Genomic DNA, 20616 nt, shown 5'->3' with positions numbered 1-20616 from the left:
TCAGCAGCTCCTGGCAGTGCAGTGCCATCCACAGCCTTCCTCACTGCACCTCAGTGACAGTTTCCAGCCATGGAGAGAACACTGAAGAGAATCAGCCCTGACACGGAGCCCAGCGGAACCCCCCATGGCTGCCACCAGCACAGTGCCCCCCCGTCCCAGATCCCGGAGCCCCGGTCTTCCCCCACAGCACTGTGTGCGTGTGTAGCTGTGTGCTGAACGCTTCATCCTGACCATTCCTCCAGCAATGTGCTGCCCGTCCTGCTGCTGCCTCCGAGCTGCAGAGCGCCCACATCACCTGCACACGCCAGCTGAGGCCCAAGGGCCCACAGACGCCTTTCCCGTAAGCGCTCCGTTCCAGCAGTGCAGACAACACATCTCGCAGCAAAGGCTGCTGGAGAACCTCAGCTCTCGCACCGAGGGCAGCTCCCCTTCCACATCCCCGCCATCCTCCACAGCAGCCTGCATGCCCACAGCCACGGGCACCAGCCCTCCACATCCCATCCCCGCAGGCACAGCCGGCACTGGGCCTCGTCCCCACTGCACCGTGTGTGCGACCACCTCCTGCCAGCACTGCTCAGCACAGCAGAACCCAGGGCACAGACGGATGCTCCTCCACACAGCAATGCTCAGTGTTTATTGACAGCTCCTTCAGGCCCATCACCACACACCCTGCCTCACATCACCCCATACAGACAGCAGGAACGGCACAGCAGAGGAGGTCCCTGTTCTGGGACTGACCCCTGGCTGCCTACAGGATGGTACAAAACTTTTCACGGAATGTCCGTGTGTCTTCCTCCAGCATTTCTTCTGTGTAACGCGGAGCTCTGCCATTCTGCTCTACCATGGCATCAATCATGCTGATGAGCTCTGCAACCTGCCGATCCCTTTTCTCTCCAGTTGCTATGTTGCTGAAACCAATGTACCGATTTCCACACTTGGCTGCCAGGCCCTTGAGGTATGGGCTCCTGTCTATGAAGCCCTTCAGATCTTCTGGAGGCTTCAGCTCCTCTGCTCGGGTGAATAAGAGGATTGTGTATCTCTCTGCTTTAGAATGGAAGATTCTGGTCACCCACTCTGCCACTTCCTGCTCTTCCTTACTGACTCGTCCCAGCTGCATCACCAGGATGATGGCGTGAACCCCTGAATAGAGTTTCTTAAAGGCTTTCTGAATCTTTTCAGCTGTTTTCTCATTGACTTCCTTAGTGTCAAAAAGGCCGGGAGTGTCGACAACTTCAATTGATCTCTCACCGAACAAACATTTTTCTTTTTCACACTCTCGGGTTACCGACTCTGCTGACAAATCAGAAGTAAATGCTTTCCTCCCAAGGATGGTGTTCCCTGTCGCACTCTTCCCATTCCCCGTCTTGCCCACCAGGATGATGCTCAGCTGGGATCCTGTGGACCAAGCAGAGACGAGTGTGAGCCCCGCGGTGCCGGGACACCCCCTGCTGGCCACGGAGTGCCGGCGCCACGAGGAAAGGTGTCCCCGAGCCACCGCTGTGCCCTGCGGGGACGGGACGGGGCACGGGCTGGAGCCGGCTGCCAGCAGGCACGCAGCGCTCGCTCAGCTCTTCCTGGCCCTGTCCCCTCTCTCAGCTCTCCCACAGGAAAACTGATCGTGCCCAGCAGGAAGCCAAGCCCAAACTGAAGGTTCTGACCAAAGGATCCGCTGCAAAAGGGACACAACGCCCCACGGCTGCACTGAAATGCTCACAGCACGGCTCCCACCGCCACCTTCCCCACTCCGTGGAGAAGCAGCTGCGGACTGCGGCCAGTGCAGCAGCTCCTCTGGCTTTGGTGCCACACAGCCCACAGCGTCTCCTCACTGCCACAAGATCGGCTCCAGCTTCACCCCAGCGCCAACAACAACCCCAGCCCAGCTCCCCCCCTGCAGTGGCCTCAGGCTCCATCGGGAGGAACGCGTGGCCCTGAGGCTGCCCAGGAATGTCCGTCTCTAGCATTGCTCAGAGGGCTGCACCCAGTGCTCCTCCAAAAGCAGGAACAGAAAGTGAAAGCGATCTGACAGCAACCTGAGTCCCAGCACTGCGTGGAGTAAGCAAAAGCCCAGGCTGAACTGCTCCACTTCCGAGAATTCAGGCGCTCAGCAGAAAATGCAGCAGCGTTTGTGCAGGGTTGTTTTTTCCGCCCCTCCCTGCCCTGCGCGGCTTCAGTGAGGCACGGCTTCCGTGCAACAGCCGCAGAGACAGCAAGGCTTGCCGTATGGCTTTCCCCCTGCGCTGTGTCTCAGGCTGTACCCACCGCACACCGCTGTGCCGCCCTCAGCCTCGCTCTGTGAGCTCTCAGGGCGGAGATGGGAGGCAGCCTCAGGACGCCCCCGAGGCCACGGCCTCCCACAGAGCCCACATGAACTCCCCGTGCTCCCCAGCACTCAGCCAGGAGCCCGGCTGGGCTGCAGCTGCCTGCATGCAGAGCTGAGCGGCTCACCTGTGCTGTGACGTCCTGCCATCGGGAGAGCGCTCACACTCACACGGGGAGCCTGGGAGGAGAGAGATGTTGAGTGAGAGTGGCACAAAGCTGCCCTGCTTCCCTCCCTGTGCCAATGAAGGTGACACAGATGATCTCTGGGGACTCAGGTCAGTCCCACAGCTGCGTGTGCATGGACAAAGACAAGTGGCATCAAAGTTACCCATCAACATTGACTTTGTCTGCATCTTTGGAAAGAGATATTGGATGAATTGTATTCATAGAAGTCAGAACCCACTCCCTGAAAGCAGATTCTGCTGCCTTGGAATTTGTTCCGGCAGTGGCAGCAGAGCTGCAGCAACTCACCAAAGCAGCGCTGCGCTGTGTCCCAGCTCTGACTGCTGCACTCGTGCTGTTGCTGCTCTCGTCCCGCACAGCAGCGCCGGGGCTGGAAGCGCTGTGCAGCTCAGCAGCGCTTTTAGAGGCGGCGTCGGGAGGAGGGCAGTGCTGGGATCCCAGGTAGCGCTGCTCCACCATTGGCCACATCTGAGCTGCCCCAGTGCGGGGACACCGCCCGCTGTGCAAAGCCACATCCAGCCTGGACTCGGGCGCTGCCAGGGATGGGGCATCAGCAGCTCTTCCGGGAAACTCATTTATGGCCTCACCACCCTTGTCTTGAATAATTTCTTCATGATACCTAATCTAAACCTGCCCTCTTTTACATTCAAGCCATTCACCTTTGTCCTGTTGGTACATTCTCAGATAAAGGAATTGTTGTGCCGTGCAGTGCTGCAGCCCTGGCACGAGGACCGAGAAGCTGTGAGGTCTCCTCTTTTGAGACCTCTGTTGCTGCACACATGAGGCTGTGCCCCCTGCTCTGGGTGTCCCTGTGCAGGCAGGGCAGACCAAATCCCACATCCCCAAACCACAGCTCACCAGGGCTCAGGCATTTCTGCACACCGCCCCTCCATCCCCGCCCATCGGTCCCCCATCGCCCGCTGCCCAGGGCTGCGTCCCTTTGGCTGTGCAACCTCTGCAGGGACGGAGACCCCACTGCAGTGCTGGGCAGCCGCAGTGGTGCTCACCCACCTGCACAGACAGGAAAGGGAGTGCTGATGTTCCCTCAGAGTTCCTACGCTTCAAGTTGTGTCCATTGCCTCAGCTCTTCTTGCTCAGACCGGCTGTGGCACCAAGGAAGCTGTGGATGTGCTTTGGTGATTGCAGGTCATGTTTGGCAGGCCTTGCTCTGAGGTGCAGTGCTGTGCAGCTCCCTGCAGGCCTGGGCCTGGGGACTAATGGCTGGCCATGGGCACACTGGACTGGCCCTGGAGACGCATTGCTGTGAGTACACACGAGGACATGGGCTGCTTCATGGCAAGGACTGCAGCTGTGCAGACGTCTGCCTGCAGCTGAGAATGGGGCAGTGTTGCTGGTGCGTGGATGGATGCCCATGAAAAGCCCAGTGCCCATCACACTGCTGCTGTCCTTGCCTGTGAGCTGTGGGTGCAGCCCCAGCACCTCGAGCCACAGCCTGCACTTTCCATATTGCACTGCCTGGAGCTGGGAGCATTTACAGGAAATGCCTCTTTGTGGGACCTTTGGACCACAGCTCACAGCCTGTACTGGGTGGCACCATGCTGGCAGCAGCATTGCTAAGGCACGGCCTGCCCAGGGTGGGGGCATGGAGCATCCCAGACTTGATTTGAAAGGGATGGGGTTGTGGATGGACTTGCACTTGTGGGGCAGCATTGTGATACTGATGTAGCCCGGGAGGCCTCCCACCCCCCTAGTTTGAAATCAGCATGCTCAGCATGCTCCCTGAAATGCCTTTAGACCATTGCACACATCGTGGAAAATAAGCAGGAGGAGTTAAAAATCTGTGTTTAGGCAGATTGTGATCTGGTGGCAATTACAGAAACGTGGTGGGACAGATCACACGGCTGGAATGTGGTCATGGATGGCTGTGTCCTTCTCTGGGAATTCAGGCCAGCAAGGCAAGGTTGCTCTTTACATGAGAGAGCAACTACAGTATTGAGTACTGTGCAGTGGCAGATAGGAGCAGGTTGAGAATTTGTGGGTGAGAATTAAGGGGCAGACTGGCATGGGTGATACTGTTGTGGCTGTCTATTACAGGCCACCAGATCAGGATGAGGAAGCGGACGAGGCCTTCTGCAAGCAGCTGCTAGCAGCCTCACCATTATGTGGTTATCGTGGGGATTTTAACTACCCTGGTATCTGCTGGAAGGCCTCCTCAGCCCAGCAGCTGCAGTTCCAGAGGTTCCTCCCAAGCATTGATGGTAACTTCCTGATGCAAACAGTGGATGAACCAACCAGGAGAGGAGCGCTGCTGGATCTTATTCTCACTAATAAGGAGGGTAAGGTTGAAATGCTGAAGGCTGAGGGCAGCCTTGGCTGCAGAGATCATGTGGTGGTGGAATTCAGGATCTCGTGTGGCAAGAACGGAATACGGAGCAGAACCAAATCACAGCTCTGGACTTCAGAAGGGCCAACTTTGGCCTTCTCAAGCAATTGCTAGGGGAAATGCCATGGGATGGGGTACTTGAAGGTAAAGGGGCACAGGGTTGTTGGTTAGCAATCAAGGACCATTTCTTCCAAGCTGATGATCAGCACATCCCAGCAGGTAGGAAGTTCAGAAAGGGAGCGAGGAGACCTGCACGGTTCAACAGGAAACTGCTGGGCAAGCTCGAGTGGAAGAGGAGAGTCCACAGATCATGGAAGGAATGACTGGTCACCTGGGAGGATTATAAGACTTGTCAGAGGATGTAGGCAGGCAACTAGGAAAGCTAAGGCTTAGAATTAAACCTCGCAAGAGGGGTCAAGAACAACGAAAAGGGCTTCTTCAAATACAACCCAGATAAAACCAAAGCTAGAGGCAAAGTCGGCTCAGTGGTGAAAGAGGAGGGCGCCTTGGGGACAGAAGATACAGAGAAAGTGAGCAGTGTTGCAAGAGCAGCTGAAGTGAAGCGGGCATTGCTGTGCCCCCAGCCTGGAAAAAGCCTCGGAGACTGAGAGGAGTCCCAGTGTGTGAACCACGTGGGCTGTTCTGATGAAGCAAAACTGCAAACCTGTTCACACAGCTGCACGGGGAGGAGGGTTGATATCTCGCTGCTCAGCATAGTGGGAAGCTAAAGGAGGAAGCAGAAAGGCTGAGGAGCGCCTGGGATTGCGGGAAGGGGATCGATTGGTGGAGTTGTTCTGCCATCCCTACTGGAAGGGTGCTGGAGATGCTCCTCAAGAGTGGGGGATCGTCTGCCTTCTCACAGTCAGGTGGAAAGGGGCGACCTCAAAGACGGCGAGGGATGGAAACCAGTCCCTGTTTGGGGCAGTAAGCCGACTGCCCCTCAGCCTGTCTCACCTTCCCAGGTGCCCTTACGTAACAGGTATGAGTCTCTGGAGCTGGAGGGACTGGGGGGATGTGCATATCAGTGAAAGTCCATCCGTGCAGGAGAGGTTGCCCAAGGTTAGTCAGTCTGCTACAGCGTCAGTCAGGAAAAAAAGAAGGGCTGTTGTTGTAAGGGACTTCCTTCTGAGGCGAACCGAGGGCCCGATATGCTGCTTGGATCCGTCCCACAGGGAGCTCTGCTGCCTGCCTGGTGCCCAGGTGAGGTGCTGCCAGGAACATCGCTCGCCTCGTTAAGCCCTCCGATTATTATTCACTACTGGTTTTCCACATTGGAAATGAAAAGGTAGGCAAAACAAGTTCTGGGACAATCAAAAGGGACTTCAGGCCCCCAGCACAGGAAGGACGTGGAGCTCTTGGAGCGAGTCCAGAGGAGGACACTGAGATGAGCACAGGGCTGGAGCAGCTCTGCTGTGAGGAAAGGTTGAGGGATCTGGGCTTTTTGAGCTTGGAGAAGAGAAGGCCGGGGGGAGACCTCATGGTGGCCTTCAGTGCTTGAAGGGAGCGGATAAACAGGGGGGGAATGGCTGTGTGTGAGGGTGGGTGGTGATGGGACAAGGGGAATGGTTTTAAAGTGAGACAGGGGAAGTTTGGGTTGGATATGAGGAGGAAGTTTTTGAGCCAGAGGGTGGTGAGGCACTGGCACAGGTTGCCCAAGGAGGCTGTGGATGCCCCATCCCTGCAGGCATTCAAGGCCAGGCTGGATGTGGCTCTGGGCAGCCTGGGCTGCTGGTTGGTGACCTGCCCATAGCAGGAGGGTTGAAAGTCGATGATTATTGTGGTCCTTTTCAACCCAGGCCATTCTATGATTCTACGATCTCTTGAGGTCGCTTCCAATCCCTGACATTCTGTGATTGTGTTCCCCCCCTGAGTGCATGAAGATGGTGGGATCACAGAATGTCCTGAGTTGGAAGGGATCCTTGACTCCACGTTGGACAAGCCAAACAAAAACCCTTTGTGTGAGAGTGGAGTCCCAGCACTCTGGCAGTGTGGTCCCAGCACTCGAGTTCATGCCCACTGCCGAGGCGAGTTGCTCCCTGCTCACCATCCTCTGGGGCAGAGCCTTACCCTTTCCTCCATCCAACCCTCCCCTGACAGCTCCATGCTGTTCCCTCACGCCCTGCTGCTGCCACAGAGAGCTGAGCTCAGTGCTGCCCATCCGCAGCCTTTGAGGAGCTGTAGATCCATGAGGAGGTGCAGCTGCAGTGAGCCCTCCCCTCAGCCTCCTCTGCTTTGGGCCCAATAAACACAGGGCCCTCAGCTCTCCTCACACCCCTTGCCCTGCAGACCCTTCCCCATCTCCACAACCATCCTTTGGATGCTCTCTCACAGCTCCGTGTCCTTCTCACACAGCAGCACCCAACCTGCACCCTGTGCTCGAGGTCAGACCGCAGCACAAAGCAGACAGGACGGTCCCTGTCCTCGCCAGCACTGCTGGGCCTTCTGCTCCCCCAGAAGGGGAAGGGGCCCTTTTGGCTGCAGGGCCCCACCTGCAGACACACTGTGTGAGGCACAAAGTGCACAAACAGACACATGCTGTAACTGCACTCAGCTCTGGGAAGTGCAGATACTGAAACTAAGAGTGAAGGAAGGCAGAGAGCCTCAGTTCTTGCACATGGGGCAGCCCCCCTTCCACATGACAGCCATCCCCAGAACAACCTGAACGCTCCATGGCCTCTCCAGCCCTGACAGAGTCAGCAGATCATTGCTCTCTATAACTTCCTGAAGGGAGGCTGTAGTGAGCTGGGGGTCGGCCTCTTCTCTCGTGTCATCAGTGATAGGACCAGAGGGAATGGTTTCAAGCTACGGCAGGGGAGATTCAGGCTGGACATGAGGAAGTATTACTTTTCAGAAAGGGTGGTCAGGCACTGAAATGGATGCCCAGGGAGGTGGTGGAGTCACGGACCCTGGGGGTGTTCAAGGAAAGGCTGGATGTTGTGTTGAGGGACATGATTTAGTAGGAGCTGTTGGGAATAGGTGAACGGTTGGACTGGATGAGCTTTGAGGTCTTTTCCAACCTTGGTGATTCTATGATTCTATGATTCTATGATTCTATGATTCTATGATTCTATGATTCTATGATTCTATGATTCTATGATTCTATGATTCTATGATTCATGGCAGTGCAGTGCCATCCAGAACCTTCCTCACTGCACCTCAGTGACAGTTTCCAGCCATGGAGAGAACACTGAAGAGAATCAGCCCTGACACGGAGCCCAGCGGAACCCCCCATGGCTGCCACCAGCACAGTGCCCCCCCGTCCCAGATCCCGGAGCCCCGGTCTTCCCCCACAGCACTGTGTGCGTGTGTAGCTGTGTGCTGAACGCTTCATCCTGACCATTCCTCCAGCAATGTGCTGCCCGTCCTGCTGCTGCCTCCGAGCTGCAGAGCGCCCACATCACCTGCACACGCCAGCTGAGGCCCAAGGGCCCACAGACGCCTTTCCCGTAAGCGCGCTCCGTTCCAGCAGTGCAGACAACACATCTCGCAGCAAAGGCTGCTGGAGAACCTCAGCTCTCGCACCGAGGGCAGCTCCCCTTCCACATCCCCGCCATCCTCCACAGCAGCCTGCATGCCCACAGCCACGGGCACCAGCCCTCCACATCCCATCCCCGCAGGCACAGCCGGCCCTGGGCCTCGTCCCCACTGCACCGTGTGTGCGACCACCTCCTGCCAGCACTGCTCAGCACAGCAGAACCCAGGGCACAGACGGATGCTCCTCCACACAGCAATGCTCAGTGTTTATTGACAGCTCCTTCAGGCCCATCACCACACACCCTGCCTCACATCACCCCATACAGACAGCAGGAACGGCACAGCAGAGGAGGTCCCTGTTCTGGGACTGACCCCTGGCTGCCTACAGGATGGTACAAAACTTTTCAAAGAATGTCCGTGTGTCTTCCTCCAGCATTTCTTCTGTGTAACGCGGAGCTCTGCCATTCTGCTCTACCATGGCATCAATCATGTTGATGAGCTCTGCAACCTGCCGATCCCTTTTCTCTCCAGTTGCTATGTTGCTGAAACCAATGTACCGATTTCCACACTTGGCTGCCAGGCCCTTGAGGTATGAGCTCTTGTCTATGAAGCCCTTCAGGTCTTCTGGATGCTCCAGCTGCTCTGCTCGGGTGAATAAGAGGATTGTGTATCTCTCTGCTTTAGAATGGAAGATTCTGGTCACCCAGTCAGCCACTTCCTGCTCTTCCTTACTGATTCGGGCCAGCTGCATCACCAGGATGATGGCGTGAACCCCTGAATAGAGTTTCCTAAAGGCTTTCTGAATCTTTTTAGCTGTTTTTTCATTGACTTCCTTAGTGTCAAAAAGGCCAGGAGTGTCGACAACTTCAATTGATCTCTCACCGAACAAACATTCTTCTTTTTCATACTCTCGGGTTACCGATTCTGCTGACAAATCAGAAGTAAATGCTTTCCTCCCAAGGATGGTGTTCCCTGTCGCACTCTTCCCATTCCCTGTTTTGCCCACCAGGATGATGCTCAGCTGGGATCCTGTGGACCAAGCAGAGACGAGTGTGAGCCCCGCGGTGCCGGGACACCCCCTGCTGGCCACGGAGTGCCGGCGCCACGAGGAAAGGTGTCCCCGAGCCACCGCTGTGCCCTGCGGGGACGGGACGGGGCACGGGCTGGAGCCGGCTGCCAGCAGGCACGCAGCGCTCGCTCAGCTCTTCCTGGCCCTGTCCCCTCTCTCAGCTCTCCCACAGGAAAACTGATCGTGCCCAGCAGGAAGCCAAGCCCAAACTGAAGGTTCTGAACAAAGGATCCGCTGCAAAAGGGACACAACGCCCCACGGCTGCACTGAAATGCGCACAGCACGGCTCCCACCGCCACCTTCCCCACTCCGTGGAGAAGCAGCTGGGGACTGCGGCCAGTGCAGCAGCTCCTCTGGCTTTGGTGCCACACAGCCCACAGCGTCTCCTCACTGCCACAAGATCGGCTCCAGCTTCACCCCAGCGCCAACAACACGCTGTGGGCAGCCCAGCTCCCCCCCTGCAGTGGCCTCAGGCTCCATCGGGAGGAACGCGTGGCCCTGAGGCTGCCCAGGAATGTCCGTCTCTAGCATTGCTCAGAGGGCTGCACCCAGTGCTCCTCCAAAAGCAGGAACAGAAAGTGAAAGCGATCTGACAGCAACCTGAGTCCCAGCACTGCGTGGAGTAAGCAAAAGCCCAGGCTGAACTGCTCCACTTCCGAGAATTCAGGCGCTCAGCAGAAAATGCAGCAGCGTTTGTGCAGGGTTGTTTTTTCCGCCCCTCCCTGCCCTGCGCGGCTTCAGTGAGGCACGGCTTCCGTGCAACAGCCGCAGAGACAGCAAGGCTTGCCGTATGGCTTTCCCCCTGCGCTGTGTCTCAGGCTGTACCCACCGCACACCGCTGTGCCGCCCGCCCTCAGCCTCGCTCTGTGAGCTCTCAGGGCGGAGATGGGAGGCAGCCTCAGGACGCCCCCGAGGCCACGGCCTCCCACAGAGCCCACATGAACTCCCCGTGCTTCCCAGCACTCAGCCAGGAGCCCGGCTGGGCTGCAGCTGCCTGCATGCAGAGCTGAGAGGCTCACCTGTGCTGTGACGTCCTGCCATCGGGAGAGCGCTCACACTCACACGGGGAGCCTGGGAGGAGAGAGATGTTGAGTGAGAGGGGCACAAACCTGCCCTGCTTCCCTCCCTGTGCCAATGAAGGTGACACAGATGATCTCTGGGGACTCAGGTCAGTCCCACAGCTGCGTGTGCATGGACAAAGACAAGTGGCATCAAAGTTACCCATCTGCATTGACTTTGCCTTTGGAAAGAAATGTTGGCTGACCCTCATTCATGAAGTCAGAACCCACTCCCTGAAAGCAGATTCTGCTGCCTCGGAATTTGTTCCGGCAAATGGCAGCAGAGCTGCAGCAACTCACCAAAGCAGCGCTGCGCTGTGTCCCAGCTCTGACTGCTGCACTCGTGCTGTTGCTGCTCTCGTCCCGCACAGCAGCGCCGGGGCTGGAAGCGCTGTGCAGCTCAGCAGCGCTTTTAGAGGCGGCGTCGGGAGGAGGGCAGTGCTGGGATCCCAGGTAGCGCTGCTCCACCATTGGCCACATCTGAGCTGCCCCAGTGCGGGGACACCGCCCGCTGTGCAAAGCCACATCCAGCCTGGACTCGGGCGCTGCCAGGGATGGGGCATCAGCAGCTCTTCCGGGAAACTTATTTATGGCCTCACCACTCTTGTCTTGAGGAATTCCTTCACGACACCTTCTCTGAAACTGCTCCATTTACGTCAGCCATTCTCCTTTGTCCTATTGGTTCACTCTCAGTGAACAGAAGCACAGCCGTGCCGTGCAGTGCTGCAGCCCTGGCACAAGGACCCAGAGGCTGTGGGGTTTTCTCCTAGTGCACATTCAGCCCTCACACATGAGGCTGTGCCACCTGTTCTGCGTGTCCCTGTGGAGGCAGGGGAGACCAAATCCCAGCATCCCCAAACCACAGCTCACTTGGGGCCTCAGGCACCTCTGCAGACCACCCACTCTAACAGCCCCATGCCCTTCTCACGCAGCAGCACCCCATGCTCGAGGTCAGGCTGCAGCACAGAGCAGAGGGCACAGTCCCTTCCCTCACCAGCACTGCTGGGCTGCTGCACCCAGCGGTTGGGGCTCTTTTGGCTGCAGGGCATTCTAATGGCTCACATGCACCGGGCCGTCCCACAGCCCCCAGAGCCCTTCTGTGCGGCTGCTGTCCGACCTCTGCTCCTCCTCCCCCCATACTGAGAAGCCAAACCCAGTCACTGAAGGGAACACGGAGAGAATCAGCCCTGAGATGGAGCCCTGTGGAGCCCCCAGTGACTGCCACCAGCACATCTCCCCCCGTGTCTCAACACGGCCAGCCCAGCATTCACCCATCACACCGTGCCCGTGTCCAGCTGTGTGCCAGGCGTTGTGCCTGCAGGTTCCTGGGAGCAATGCTATGGAGGCACTGCAGGAGCCGAAACAGCTCTGCATCCAACCGGCTGGATCCCCACGAGCAGCTCAGTGGGTGACTGCTGGACCTGCACACCGAGTTCCCAGGACAGGTTTTGCCCCTCACCAGCCCGCGTTGGCTGCTGACAATGACTGCGTTGTCTCTCAGCTCTGTGTGCAGCTGAGGGCAGCGGTCCCGGGGCTGCAGAGACCCCGCACAAGGGGAACCCCCCCACCCCCGGCCGTCCCTTTGCCTGCTGCACGGGGCTGGACGGGGCCCAGAGGGGCCGTGTGGTTCCTGCTCAGCGTGTGACTTTCGGGAATGGGAGCGGCTCAGCCCGGGCTTTGGTTCACCCGAGGGCAGCAAGAGCAGCACGATTGCTTTCACTTGCTGTTGTCACATAGCCCAGAGCTCAGCGCCCTGCGCTCCCTTGGGGGCTCGAGTTCCCCCTGACGGCGTCAAGGAACAACAGCTGCACTTTCTCCTCCCTTTTCCAGAGGCCCCTCGTGGGGATGGGCTCTGTCCGGGCTGTGATTCCCGCTGGTTTCAGAACAGTGCTGATGCTGCTGACGGCGCCCTGGACCGCTGGGAGCAGGAGGAAGCAATGCTGCATGCAGAGCGCTAATTAAAACACAAATATTACACTAATTACCGTAATTATCCTTTAGTGCCTCCATAAGCCATGCTCAGGGATCTCCCCAAACCCCGCGCCCACCCCGCGCAGCGCGCAGCGGGCGACGTCGCGGCGGCACCGGGCGCTGCGCTCCGGCGAGTCGAAGGCGTCGGGCGCGTCCACCGCGTGCACGCCGTAAGCCCTCCACGAGCCGCTCCGCCGCTCGCTCCTAAGCGTCACCGCGGGAGCCCGGCCGGCTTTTATGGGGGTCGCGGGGTCGGAGCACGAAGGGCCGTTCGAGGGCAGCCCGGGGCGCAGAGTCATGGGGAGCAGCCGAGGGTTGGCTGCCGCTCCCCGGGGTGCGGCCGCCCCGCCGGCAGCCGGGCCGAAGGTGGCGCATTCCTTAAGTGCCTTTCCCGTCAATGCGACCGTTTCCCGTCAACGCGCTCGGTTCCCTCAGCGCCGTCCCGGGCAGCGGAGCCGCGCGGCACCGCCGCCCCGCCGAGCTCGAACGGACGCGCCGCCCCGCCGCCCCGCGCTCCCGCAGCGCCGCGTCCCCCAGCCGAGCTCCTCCGCGCCCCACGCCGGGGGCTCCGGGGTGGCCGGACGCTTCCCGACCCTCCGCGACGCGACGCGCTCCCCTGGGGGCTGCCGGCCCGACGGGGAGCGGGGCGTCGCCGGCACCGGGGCTGCTCGCAGGGCGGCTCCGAGCCGGGGCGGCTCCTCGGTGCCCGCTCTCACCCGGCGCCGTTCGGCCCCGGCCGCAGCCGCGCAGCCGTCGCGGTTTCGAGTTTTTTCCTCGTTATTCCACATTCCCTGCGTCACGCAGCGATGGGAGTCAACGGGGCGACGCGGCGGCTCCGAAGAATGAGCTACAACTCCCAGAAAGGCACGGCGCTCCCACAACGCTTTATTTTGTGATTTCCATCTTCCAGGAGGAGGCGATGACAGCAGAACCCAAAGCTCACAGCAGCGCTCTCCTTTGCTGCCTGTGTGTCACAGCTGCTGCAGCATCGGCACGAGAGCTTTGCGTTTTGGAAACTCTCGTTTGTTCAGTAGCTTCAATTCCAATTACATTTCACTACTACAATTAGAATACTATGTATTTCTTTCCTTAGCTCATTGCCACCGCTTCCCTTGTCTGGATCCATCTCCCTTCCCCCCCCCGCCTTCCACTTTCCCCCGCCCTTTTTTGGGCATGGACCCGTGGGTCTCGTCACGGTGATCAGATCTTAATTACGGCAAACACTGTTGCTCACAGCACAGCACTGCTTCCCGCAAACCTTCACCAGCTTCCGCAGAGTGAGCTGAGGGTGTTCAGCCTGGGAAAGAGAAGGCTCTGATGAGACCTCACTGCAGTCATCTGGTACCTGAAGAGTCCTTATAAAGTGCAGGGGGGCCGACTTTTTCCATGGGCAGATTGTGGGCAAGGGGGAATGGATTTAAACTAAAAGAGGAGAGATTTGAAGTCAATGTCTAGGGGAAATCCTTCACTAAGAGGGATGCCTGAATCCTGGAGGTGCTCATGACCAGGCTGGCTAGAGCTGTGGGCACCTGAGGCGGTGCCTGATTTCAGGGCTAGCTGTTATGGGACAAATGGTGTCAAAAGTAATTTTGGAAAAGACCATTCCGGATTGTATTTTGACTCACTGGAGAAACGTCACCAATGAGCCAGGGAGGACACTGACTAAGAAACCGAGAACATACGTGAAGTAACAGAGCCAGTTTTTACAATGGTGAGTTCTAATCGTGAGACCAAGTACTGTGTGCTTGTGGAAACTGAAGAACTGCGCTGTTTGATTCGTGGGTTTTGAAGGGAATGGGACAAACTGTTTTGAGGGTGTAAGAAAGTGTGGTTGTTAATGGTATATGGAAGCATAAGTGAGGGCACGTGGCAGTGTAACTGAGGATATGAATAGTGGGGTAGTGAAAAAGGGAAAAGGGTTGAAGAGAAAGTGAGTTTATCTGTGCTGGCATGAGAGCAACCTCCCCCAGCACCGTTCCCCCATGAGCAGAACAGAGACAGAGCTGGGCCAGAGACTGCTGCTGTAATCAGCATTACTTGAGAGGGGGGCTGGAGGTGACAGGGCATTGGAAGTGAGAATAGCCTTCATCTGCAGAGATCTAGGAAACCCCAAATCCCAGTGTTAGCACTGGAAGTCTCCAAAGGGGAGGAGGTGAAACTGAAATATGATGTTAGTAGTTTATCATAGAATCATCGGATCATAGAATCATAGAATCACCAAGGTTGGAAAAGACCTCAAAGCTCATCCAGTCCAACCGTTCACCTATCCCCAACAGCTCCCACTAAAGGTCCCCACTGAGGGACCATGTCCCTCAACACAGCATCCAGCCTTTCCTTGAACACCCCCAGGCTCGGTGACTCCACCACCTCCCTGGGCATCCATTCCACTGCCTGACCACCCTTTCTGAACAGTAATACTTCCTCATGTCCAGCCTGAATCTCCCCTGCTGTAGCTTGAAGCCATTCCCCCTGCTCCTATCACTGATGACACGAGAGAAGAGGCCGACCCCCAGCTCACTACAGCCTCCCTTCAGGAAGTTATAGAGAGCAATGAGGTCTCCCCTGAGCTCCTCTTCTCCAGGCTGAACATTCCCAGCTCTTTCAGCCTCTCCTCATCAGCCCTGTGTTCCAGACCCCTCACCAGCTTTGTTGCCCTCCTTTGAACACGTTCCAGGGCCTCCATATCTTTCTTGCAGTGAGGGGCCCATCATTATGTAATGATGAGAGTTTGGAAAGTAAATAAAAGGCTGGGAAAGACACAGGGTGAGGAAGGAAAAGATGAGCAGAGTGTAACAGGGATGTCAGGACTGAAGAGAGGTGAGCAATATGGAAAAACTGATTGGGAACAGGGATAGTAAGGAAACTGTGAAGAATAGCAGCAGCTGCTAGTGTTGCTGCACTAGAGTAGAGCCATAGGACCCAGAGATCCCCTCAGGAAGAGTTTGGGGGGGGCTGGAAGAGCCCGCAGAGGGTTCCACCCCTGCTGGGCTGAAAGCAGTGTGCAATGCAGGGACATGGGACACTGGTGGAGAAATCCTACCGAGCTGAGAGAGGGAACCGCCTCTGATAGCAACGGCTGAATGATGGGAACCTGGCAAGTTTACCCTAGCAGATGCTCTGGTTAAATTGCAGTAAAAAGAGGTAAAGAAATGCCCTTTGAGGATACGAGATTGGAGGAGCTGCTGCTCTCCCCTGCACTTTTGCCTCAGACCATCGGAACGGCGTGCAACAGGACGCTGCTGGGGCTTGGTGGTGACTAACCCCTCTTTACGTCACTCTTGCTTCTTTTCTATCTTTTCTATCTCCCTCCTTCCCTTTCCCATCGCCCTAATTCGTAATAGTCACTGGCCTCCCCTTCCCCATCTCCCTGATTCATTAAGATTCATAACAAACTGGCTGGATCGGCATTTGAACCGTTGTATCTCAATCTCACGTCGGGTATAAATATATCAAAGACCTCCTCCTCCTCCTGTAAATTGGAGAGAGACATTCAGTCACTTGGAGGAGGAAGTACTCATCAATTCCAGTGACCTATTGGATTGCATACGGCAAGCTGTGATGTCCCTACAAGAAAGATAGGGGCGGGTGATGTCCATCATGTAAACATTTGGGAATATGAAGCTACTGTTGTCTGTTGGTAGAGGCCATAGCCATGCAACAGCATGCACATCTCTGCCTCATCCTCTTCAACTCCAATAAATCAGTGTACAGCACTATGCCCCAGCTGCTGGAGGGGTGAACTCCTCTGTGATTCTCAGGAACCCCTCAATTGGGATGATCCTGCTCCCTCCTCCTGTCCAGTGTTGGACATGAAACCCATCAAGCAGCCAGAGCTCAGAGCGCTGGAACACCGCTCTCTGACACAGGATTTGGGTTTGGCATGTCCAACTCGGAGCCAGGGGCCCCTTCCAACTTGGGACATTCTGGGATCCCAATATTCTCATAGAACCCAGTAGGAATGCAGGGATGCTCCATGCCAACACCCTGGGCAGGCCGTGCCTTAGCAATGCTGCTGCCACCATGGTGCCACCCAGTACAGGCTGTGAGCCGTGGTCCAAAGGTCCCACAAAGAGGCATTTCCTGTAAATGCTCCCAGCTCCAGGCAGTGCAATATGGAAAGTGCAGGCTGTGGCTCGGGGCGCTGGGGCTGCACCCCACTGCTCAGGGCCGGGGATGGCAGCAGTGTGATGGGCACTGGGCTTTTCATGGGCATCCATCCACGCACCATGAGGTTTGCTCTGACGCTCAGCCCTGGGCAGGGGTCTGCAGGGCTGCAGTCCCTGTCATGCAGCTGCCCATGCTCTTGTGTGTCCTCGCAGCATTGTGTCACCAAGGTGGGTCCACCGTCCCCACAGCCAGCCATGAGTCCCCAGGGCCTGGCCAGCAGGGAGCTGCACAGCCCTGCGCCTCAGAGCAAGGCCTGTCAAACATGACCCACAATCACCACGGAGGTGCCTGTGGCCCCAGGTGAGGTGAGCTGTGGTTTGGGGATGTGGGATTTGGTCTGCCCTGCCTGCACAGGGACACCCAGAGCACGGGGCACAGCCTCATGTGTGCGGCAACAGAGGTCTCAAAAGAGGAGACCTCACAGCTTCTGGGTCCTCGTGCCAGGGCTGCAGCACTGCACAGCACAACAATTCCTTTATCTGAGAATGTACCAACAGGACAAAGGTGAATGGCTTGAATGTAAAAGAGGGCAGGTTTAGATTAGGTATCATGAAGAAATTATTCAAGACAAGGGTGGTGAGGCCATAAATGAGTTTCCCGGAAGAGCTGCTGATGCCCCATCCCTGGCAGCGCCCGAGTCCAGGCTGGATGTGGCTTTGCACAGCGGGCGGTGTCCCCGCACTGGGGCAGCTCAGATGTGGCCAATGGTGGAGCAGCGCTACCTGGGATCCCAGCACTGCCCTCCTCCCGACGCCGCCTCTAAAAGCGCTGCTGAGCTGCACAGCGCTTCCAGCCCCGGCGCTGCTGTGTGGGACGAGAGCAGCAACAGCACGAGTGCAGCAGTCAGAGCTGGGACACAGCGCAGCGCTGCTTTGGTGAGTTGCTGCAGCTCTGCTGCCACTGCCGGAACAAATTCCGAGGCGGCAGAATCTGCTTTCAGGGAGTGGGTTCTGATTTTCAGTCCATATTCCTTTCTTAAGATGCAGACAAAGTCAATGCAGATGAGTAATTTTGATGCCATATGGCTTTGTCCATGCACACGCAGTTGTGGGACTGACCTGAGTCCCCAGAGATCATCTGTGTCACCTTCATTGGCACAGGGAGGGAAGCAGGGCAGGTTTGTGCCCCTCTCACTCAACATCTCTCTCCTCCCAGGCTCCCCGTGTGAGTGTGAGCGCTCTCCCGATGGCAGGACGTCACAGCACAGGTGAGCCGCTCAGCTCTGCATGCAGGCAGCTGCAGCCCATCGGGCTCCTGGCTGAGTGCTGGGGAGCACGGGGAGTTCATGTGGGCTTTGTGGGAGGCCGTGGCCTCGGGGGCGTCCTGAGGCTGCCTCCCATCTCTCTGAGCGCTGAGAGCTCACAGAGCGAGGCTGAGGGCGGGCGGCACAGCGGTGTGCGGTGGGTACAGCCTGAGACACAGCGCAGGGGGAAAGCCATACGGCAAGCCTTGCTGTCTCTGCGGCTGTTGCACGGAAGCCGTGCCTCACTGAAGCCGCGCAGGGCAGGGAGGGGCGGAAAAAACAACCCTGCACAAACGCTGCTGCATTTTCTGCTGAGCGCCTGAATTCTCGGAAGTGGAGCAGTTCAGCCTGGGCTTTTGCTTACTCCACGCAGTGCTGGGACTCAGGTTGCTGTCAGATCGCTTTCACTTTCTGTTCCTGCTTTTGGAGGAGCACTGGGTGCAGCCCTCTGAGCAATGCTAGAGACGGACATTCCTGGGCAGCCTCAGGGCCACGCGTTCCTCCCGATGGAGCCTGAGGCCACTGCAGGGGGGGAGCTGGGCTGCCCACAGCGTGTTGTTGGCGCTGGGGTGAAGCTGGAGCCGATCTTGTGGCAGTGAGGAGACGCTGTGGGCTGTGTGGCACCAAAGCCAGAGGAGCTGCTGCACTGGCCGCAGTCCCCAGCTGCTTCTCCACGGAGTGGGGAAGGTGGCGGTGGGAGCCGTGCTGTGCGCATTTCAGTGCAGCCGTGGGGCGTTGTGTCCCTTTTGCAGCGGATCCTTTGGTCAGAACCTTCAGTTTGGGCTCGGCTTCCTGCTGGGCACGATCAGTTTTCCTGTGGGAGAGCTGAGAGAGGGGACAGGGCCAGGAAGAGCTGAGCGAGCGCTGCGTGCCTGCTGGCAGCCGGCTCCAGCCCGTGCCCCGTCCCGTCCCCGCAGGGCACAGCGGTGGCTCGGGGACACCTTTCCTCGTGGCGCCGGCACTCCGTGGCCAGCAGGGGGTGTCCCGGCACCGCGGGGCTCACACTCGTCTCTGCTTGGTCCACAGGATCCCAGCTGAGCATCATCCTGGTGGGGAAGACAGGAAGTGGCAAGAGTGCGACAGGGAACACCATCCTTGGGACAAACAAGTTTCATTCCACTGTGTCAGCAGTGTCGGTAACCAAAGAGTCGCAGAAAACCGAAGGCCATTTTGCTGGAAGAGCAATTACTGTTGTTGACACTCCTGGCCTTTTTGACACTAAGGAAGTCAATGAAAAAACAGCTGAAAAGATTAAGAATGCGTTTCAGGATTTCTCTGCAGGTGTCCATGCCATTGTCCTGGTGATGCAGCTGGGACGAATCACACCGGAGGAGCAGGAAGTGGCTGAGTGGGTGACCAGGATGTTCCATGTGAAAGCAGATAAATACACAATCCTCTTATTCACCCGAGCAGAGGAGCTGCAGCATCCAGAAGACCTGAAGGGCTTCATAGAAGAGAGCCCATTCCTCAAGGAGCTGGCAGCCAAGTGTGGAAATCGGTACATTGGTTTCAACAACAGAGCCACTGGGGAGGCGAGGAATCGGCAGGTTGCAGAGCTCATCAGCATGATTGATGCCATGGTAAAGCAGAATCATGATGCTACGCATTACACACGAGAAATGCTGGAGGAAGACACACGGACATTCCGTGAAAAGTTTTGTACCATCCTGTAGGCAGCCAGGGGTCAGTCCCAGAACAGGGACCTCCTCTGCTGTGCCGTTCCTGCTGTCTGTATGGGGTGATGTGAGGCAGGGTGTGTGGTGATGGGCCTGAAGGAGCTGTCAATAAACACTGAGCATTGCTGTGTGGAGGAGCATCCGTCTGTGCCCTGGGTTCTGCTGTGCTGAGCAGTGCTGGCAGGAGGTGGTCGCACACACGGTGCAGTGGGGACGAGGCCCAGTGCCGGCTGTGCCTGCGGGGATGGGATGTGGAGGGCTGGTGCCCGTGGCTGTGGGCATGCAGGCTGCTGTGGAGGATGGCGGGGATGTGGAAGGGGAGCTGCCCTCGGTGCGAGAGCTGAGGTTCTCCAGCAGCCTTTGCTGCGAGATGTGTTGTCTGCACTGCTGGAATGGAGCGCGCTTACGGGAAAGGCGTCTGTGGGCCCTTGGGCCTCAGCTGGCGTGTGCAGGTGATGTGGGCGCTCTGCAGCTCGGAGGCAGCAGCAGGACGGGCAGCACATTGCTGGAGGAATGGTCAGGATGAAGCGTTCAGCACACAGCTACACACGCACACAGTGCTGTGGGGGAAGACCGGGGCTCCGGGATCTGGGACGGGGGGGCACTGTGCTGGTGGCAGCCATGGGGGGTTCCGCTGGGCTCCGTGTCAGGGCTGATTCTCTTCAGTGTTCTCTCCATGGCTGGAAACTGTCACTGAGGTGCAGTGAGGAAGGTTGTGGATGGCACTGCACTGCCAGGAGCTGCTGACTCTGTCAGGGGTGAAGAGAGAGCCTTAGTGATGGCAGGGCCAGGCAGTGCCCAACGGAATGGAGGTGACCGAGAGCAAGAGCTGCATTCTGCACGTGGGATGGGGCTGTCCTGGGTGTATGTAAAGAAACAGAGGCAGCCCTACAGAAGGGCTCTGCGGGCTTTTGGTCATCCTGGTGGACGTGAGCCCAGAGTGCCCTGCTGTAGCAGCAATGCTCAGTGAGGAAACTGATGCTCAATTTCCGCTTCTGCAAACTGAATCAGAACCTTGCTATCACACACACTATCCAATTCTCTTTCCTCTGAGCATATTTATATTTCAAATGTGTGTTTGTCTAAGGAAAAGTGCTCGAGTCCAGGCTGGA

General features: G+C 57.5%; 2 protein-coding genes across 2 annotated transcripts in view; one reads left to right on the top strand and one right to left on the bottom strand.

Moving 5' to 3' along the window:
- Positions 1–608: 608 nt before the first annotated feature.
- LOC128086458 (GTPase IMAP family member 8-like) lies at positions 609–11042 on the bottom strand. The gene is made up of 5 exons (XM_052695152.1): positions 10748–11042; positions 10409–10460; positions 8717–9349; positions 3943–3984; positions 609–1395 (listed from the first exon to the last, which is right to left on the bottom strand). Exons 1-5 carry the CDS (start codon positions 10925–10927, stop codon positions 749–751), a joined length of 1554 nt encoding a protein of 517 aa, XP_052551112.1. The 5' UTR covers positions 10928–11042; the 3' UTR covers positions 609–748.
- A 6035-nt stretch (positions 11043–17077) lies between these two features.
- The window catches only part of LOC128086404 (uncharacterized), a 99281-nt gene continuing 95742 nt past the window's right edge, over positions 17078–20616 (top strand). The window contains exons 1-3 of the mRNA XM_052695026.1: positions 17078–17460; positions 17741–17792; positions 18855–19314. Coding sequence (XP_052550986.1) covers positions 17281–17460; positions 17741–17792; positions 18855–19314 — 692 coding nt within the window. The 5' untranslated portion in view covers positions 17078–17280. The remainder of the gene's footprint in view (positions 17461–17740; positions 17793–18854; positions 19315–20616) is intronic.

Source organism: Tympanuchus pallidicinctus, unplaced genomic scaffold (assembly GCF_026119805.1).
Source record: "Tympanuchus pallidicinctus isolate F22 unplaced genomic scaffold, pur_lepc_1.0 scaffold3, whole genome shotgun sequence".
In the NCBI taxonomy this organism is placed as follows: domain Eukaryota; kingdom Metazoa; phylum Chordata; class Aves; order Galliformes; family Phasianidae; genus Tympanuchus; species Tympanuchus pallidicinctus.
This window is presented reverse-complemented; position numbering and strand designations above follow the sequence as displayed.

Excerpts from the sequence above, each read along its gene's own strand:
- LOC128086458 (XM_052695152.1), bottom strand. The coding sequence starts at position 10,927 with ATGTGGCCAATGGTGGAGCAGCGCTACCTGGGATCCCAGCACTGCCCT. Across the intron at positions 10,461-10,747 it reads CACAGCGCAGCGCTGCTTTG|GCTCCCCGTGTGAGTGTGAG; the intron begins GTGAGTTGCTGC and ends CTCTCCTCCCAG. Across the intron at positions 1,396-3,942 it reads AGTGCAGGCTGTGGCTCGAG|GATCCCAGCTGAGCATCATC; the intron begins GTGCTGGGGCTG and ends CTTGGTCCACAG.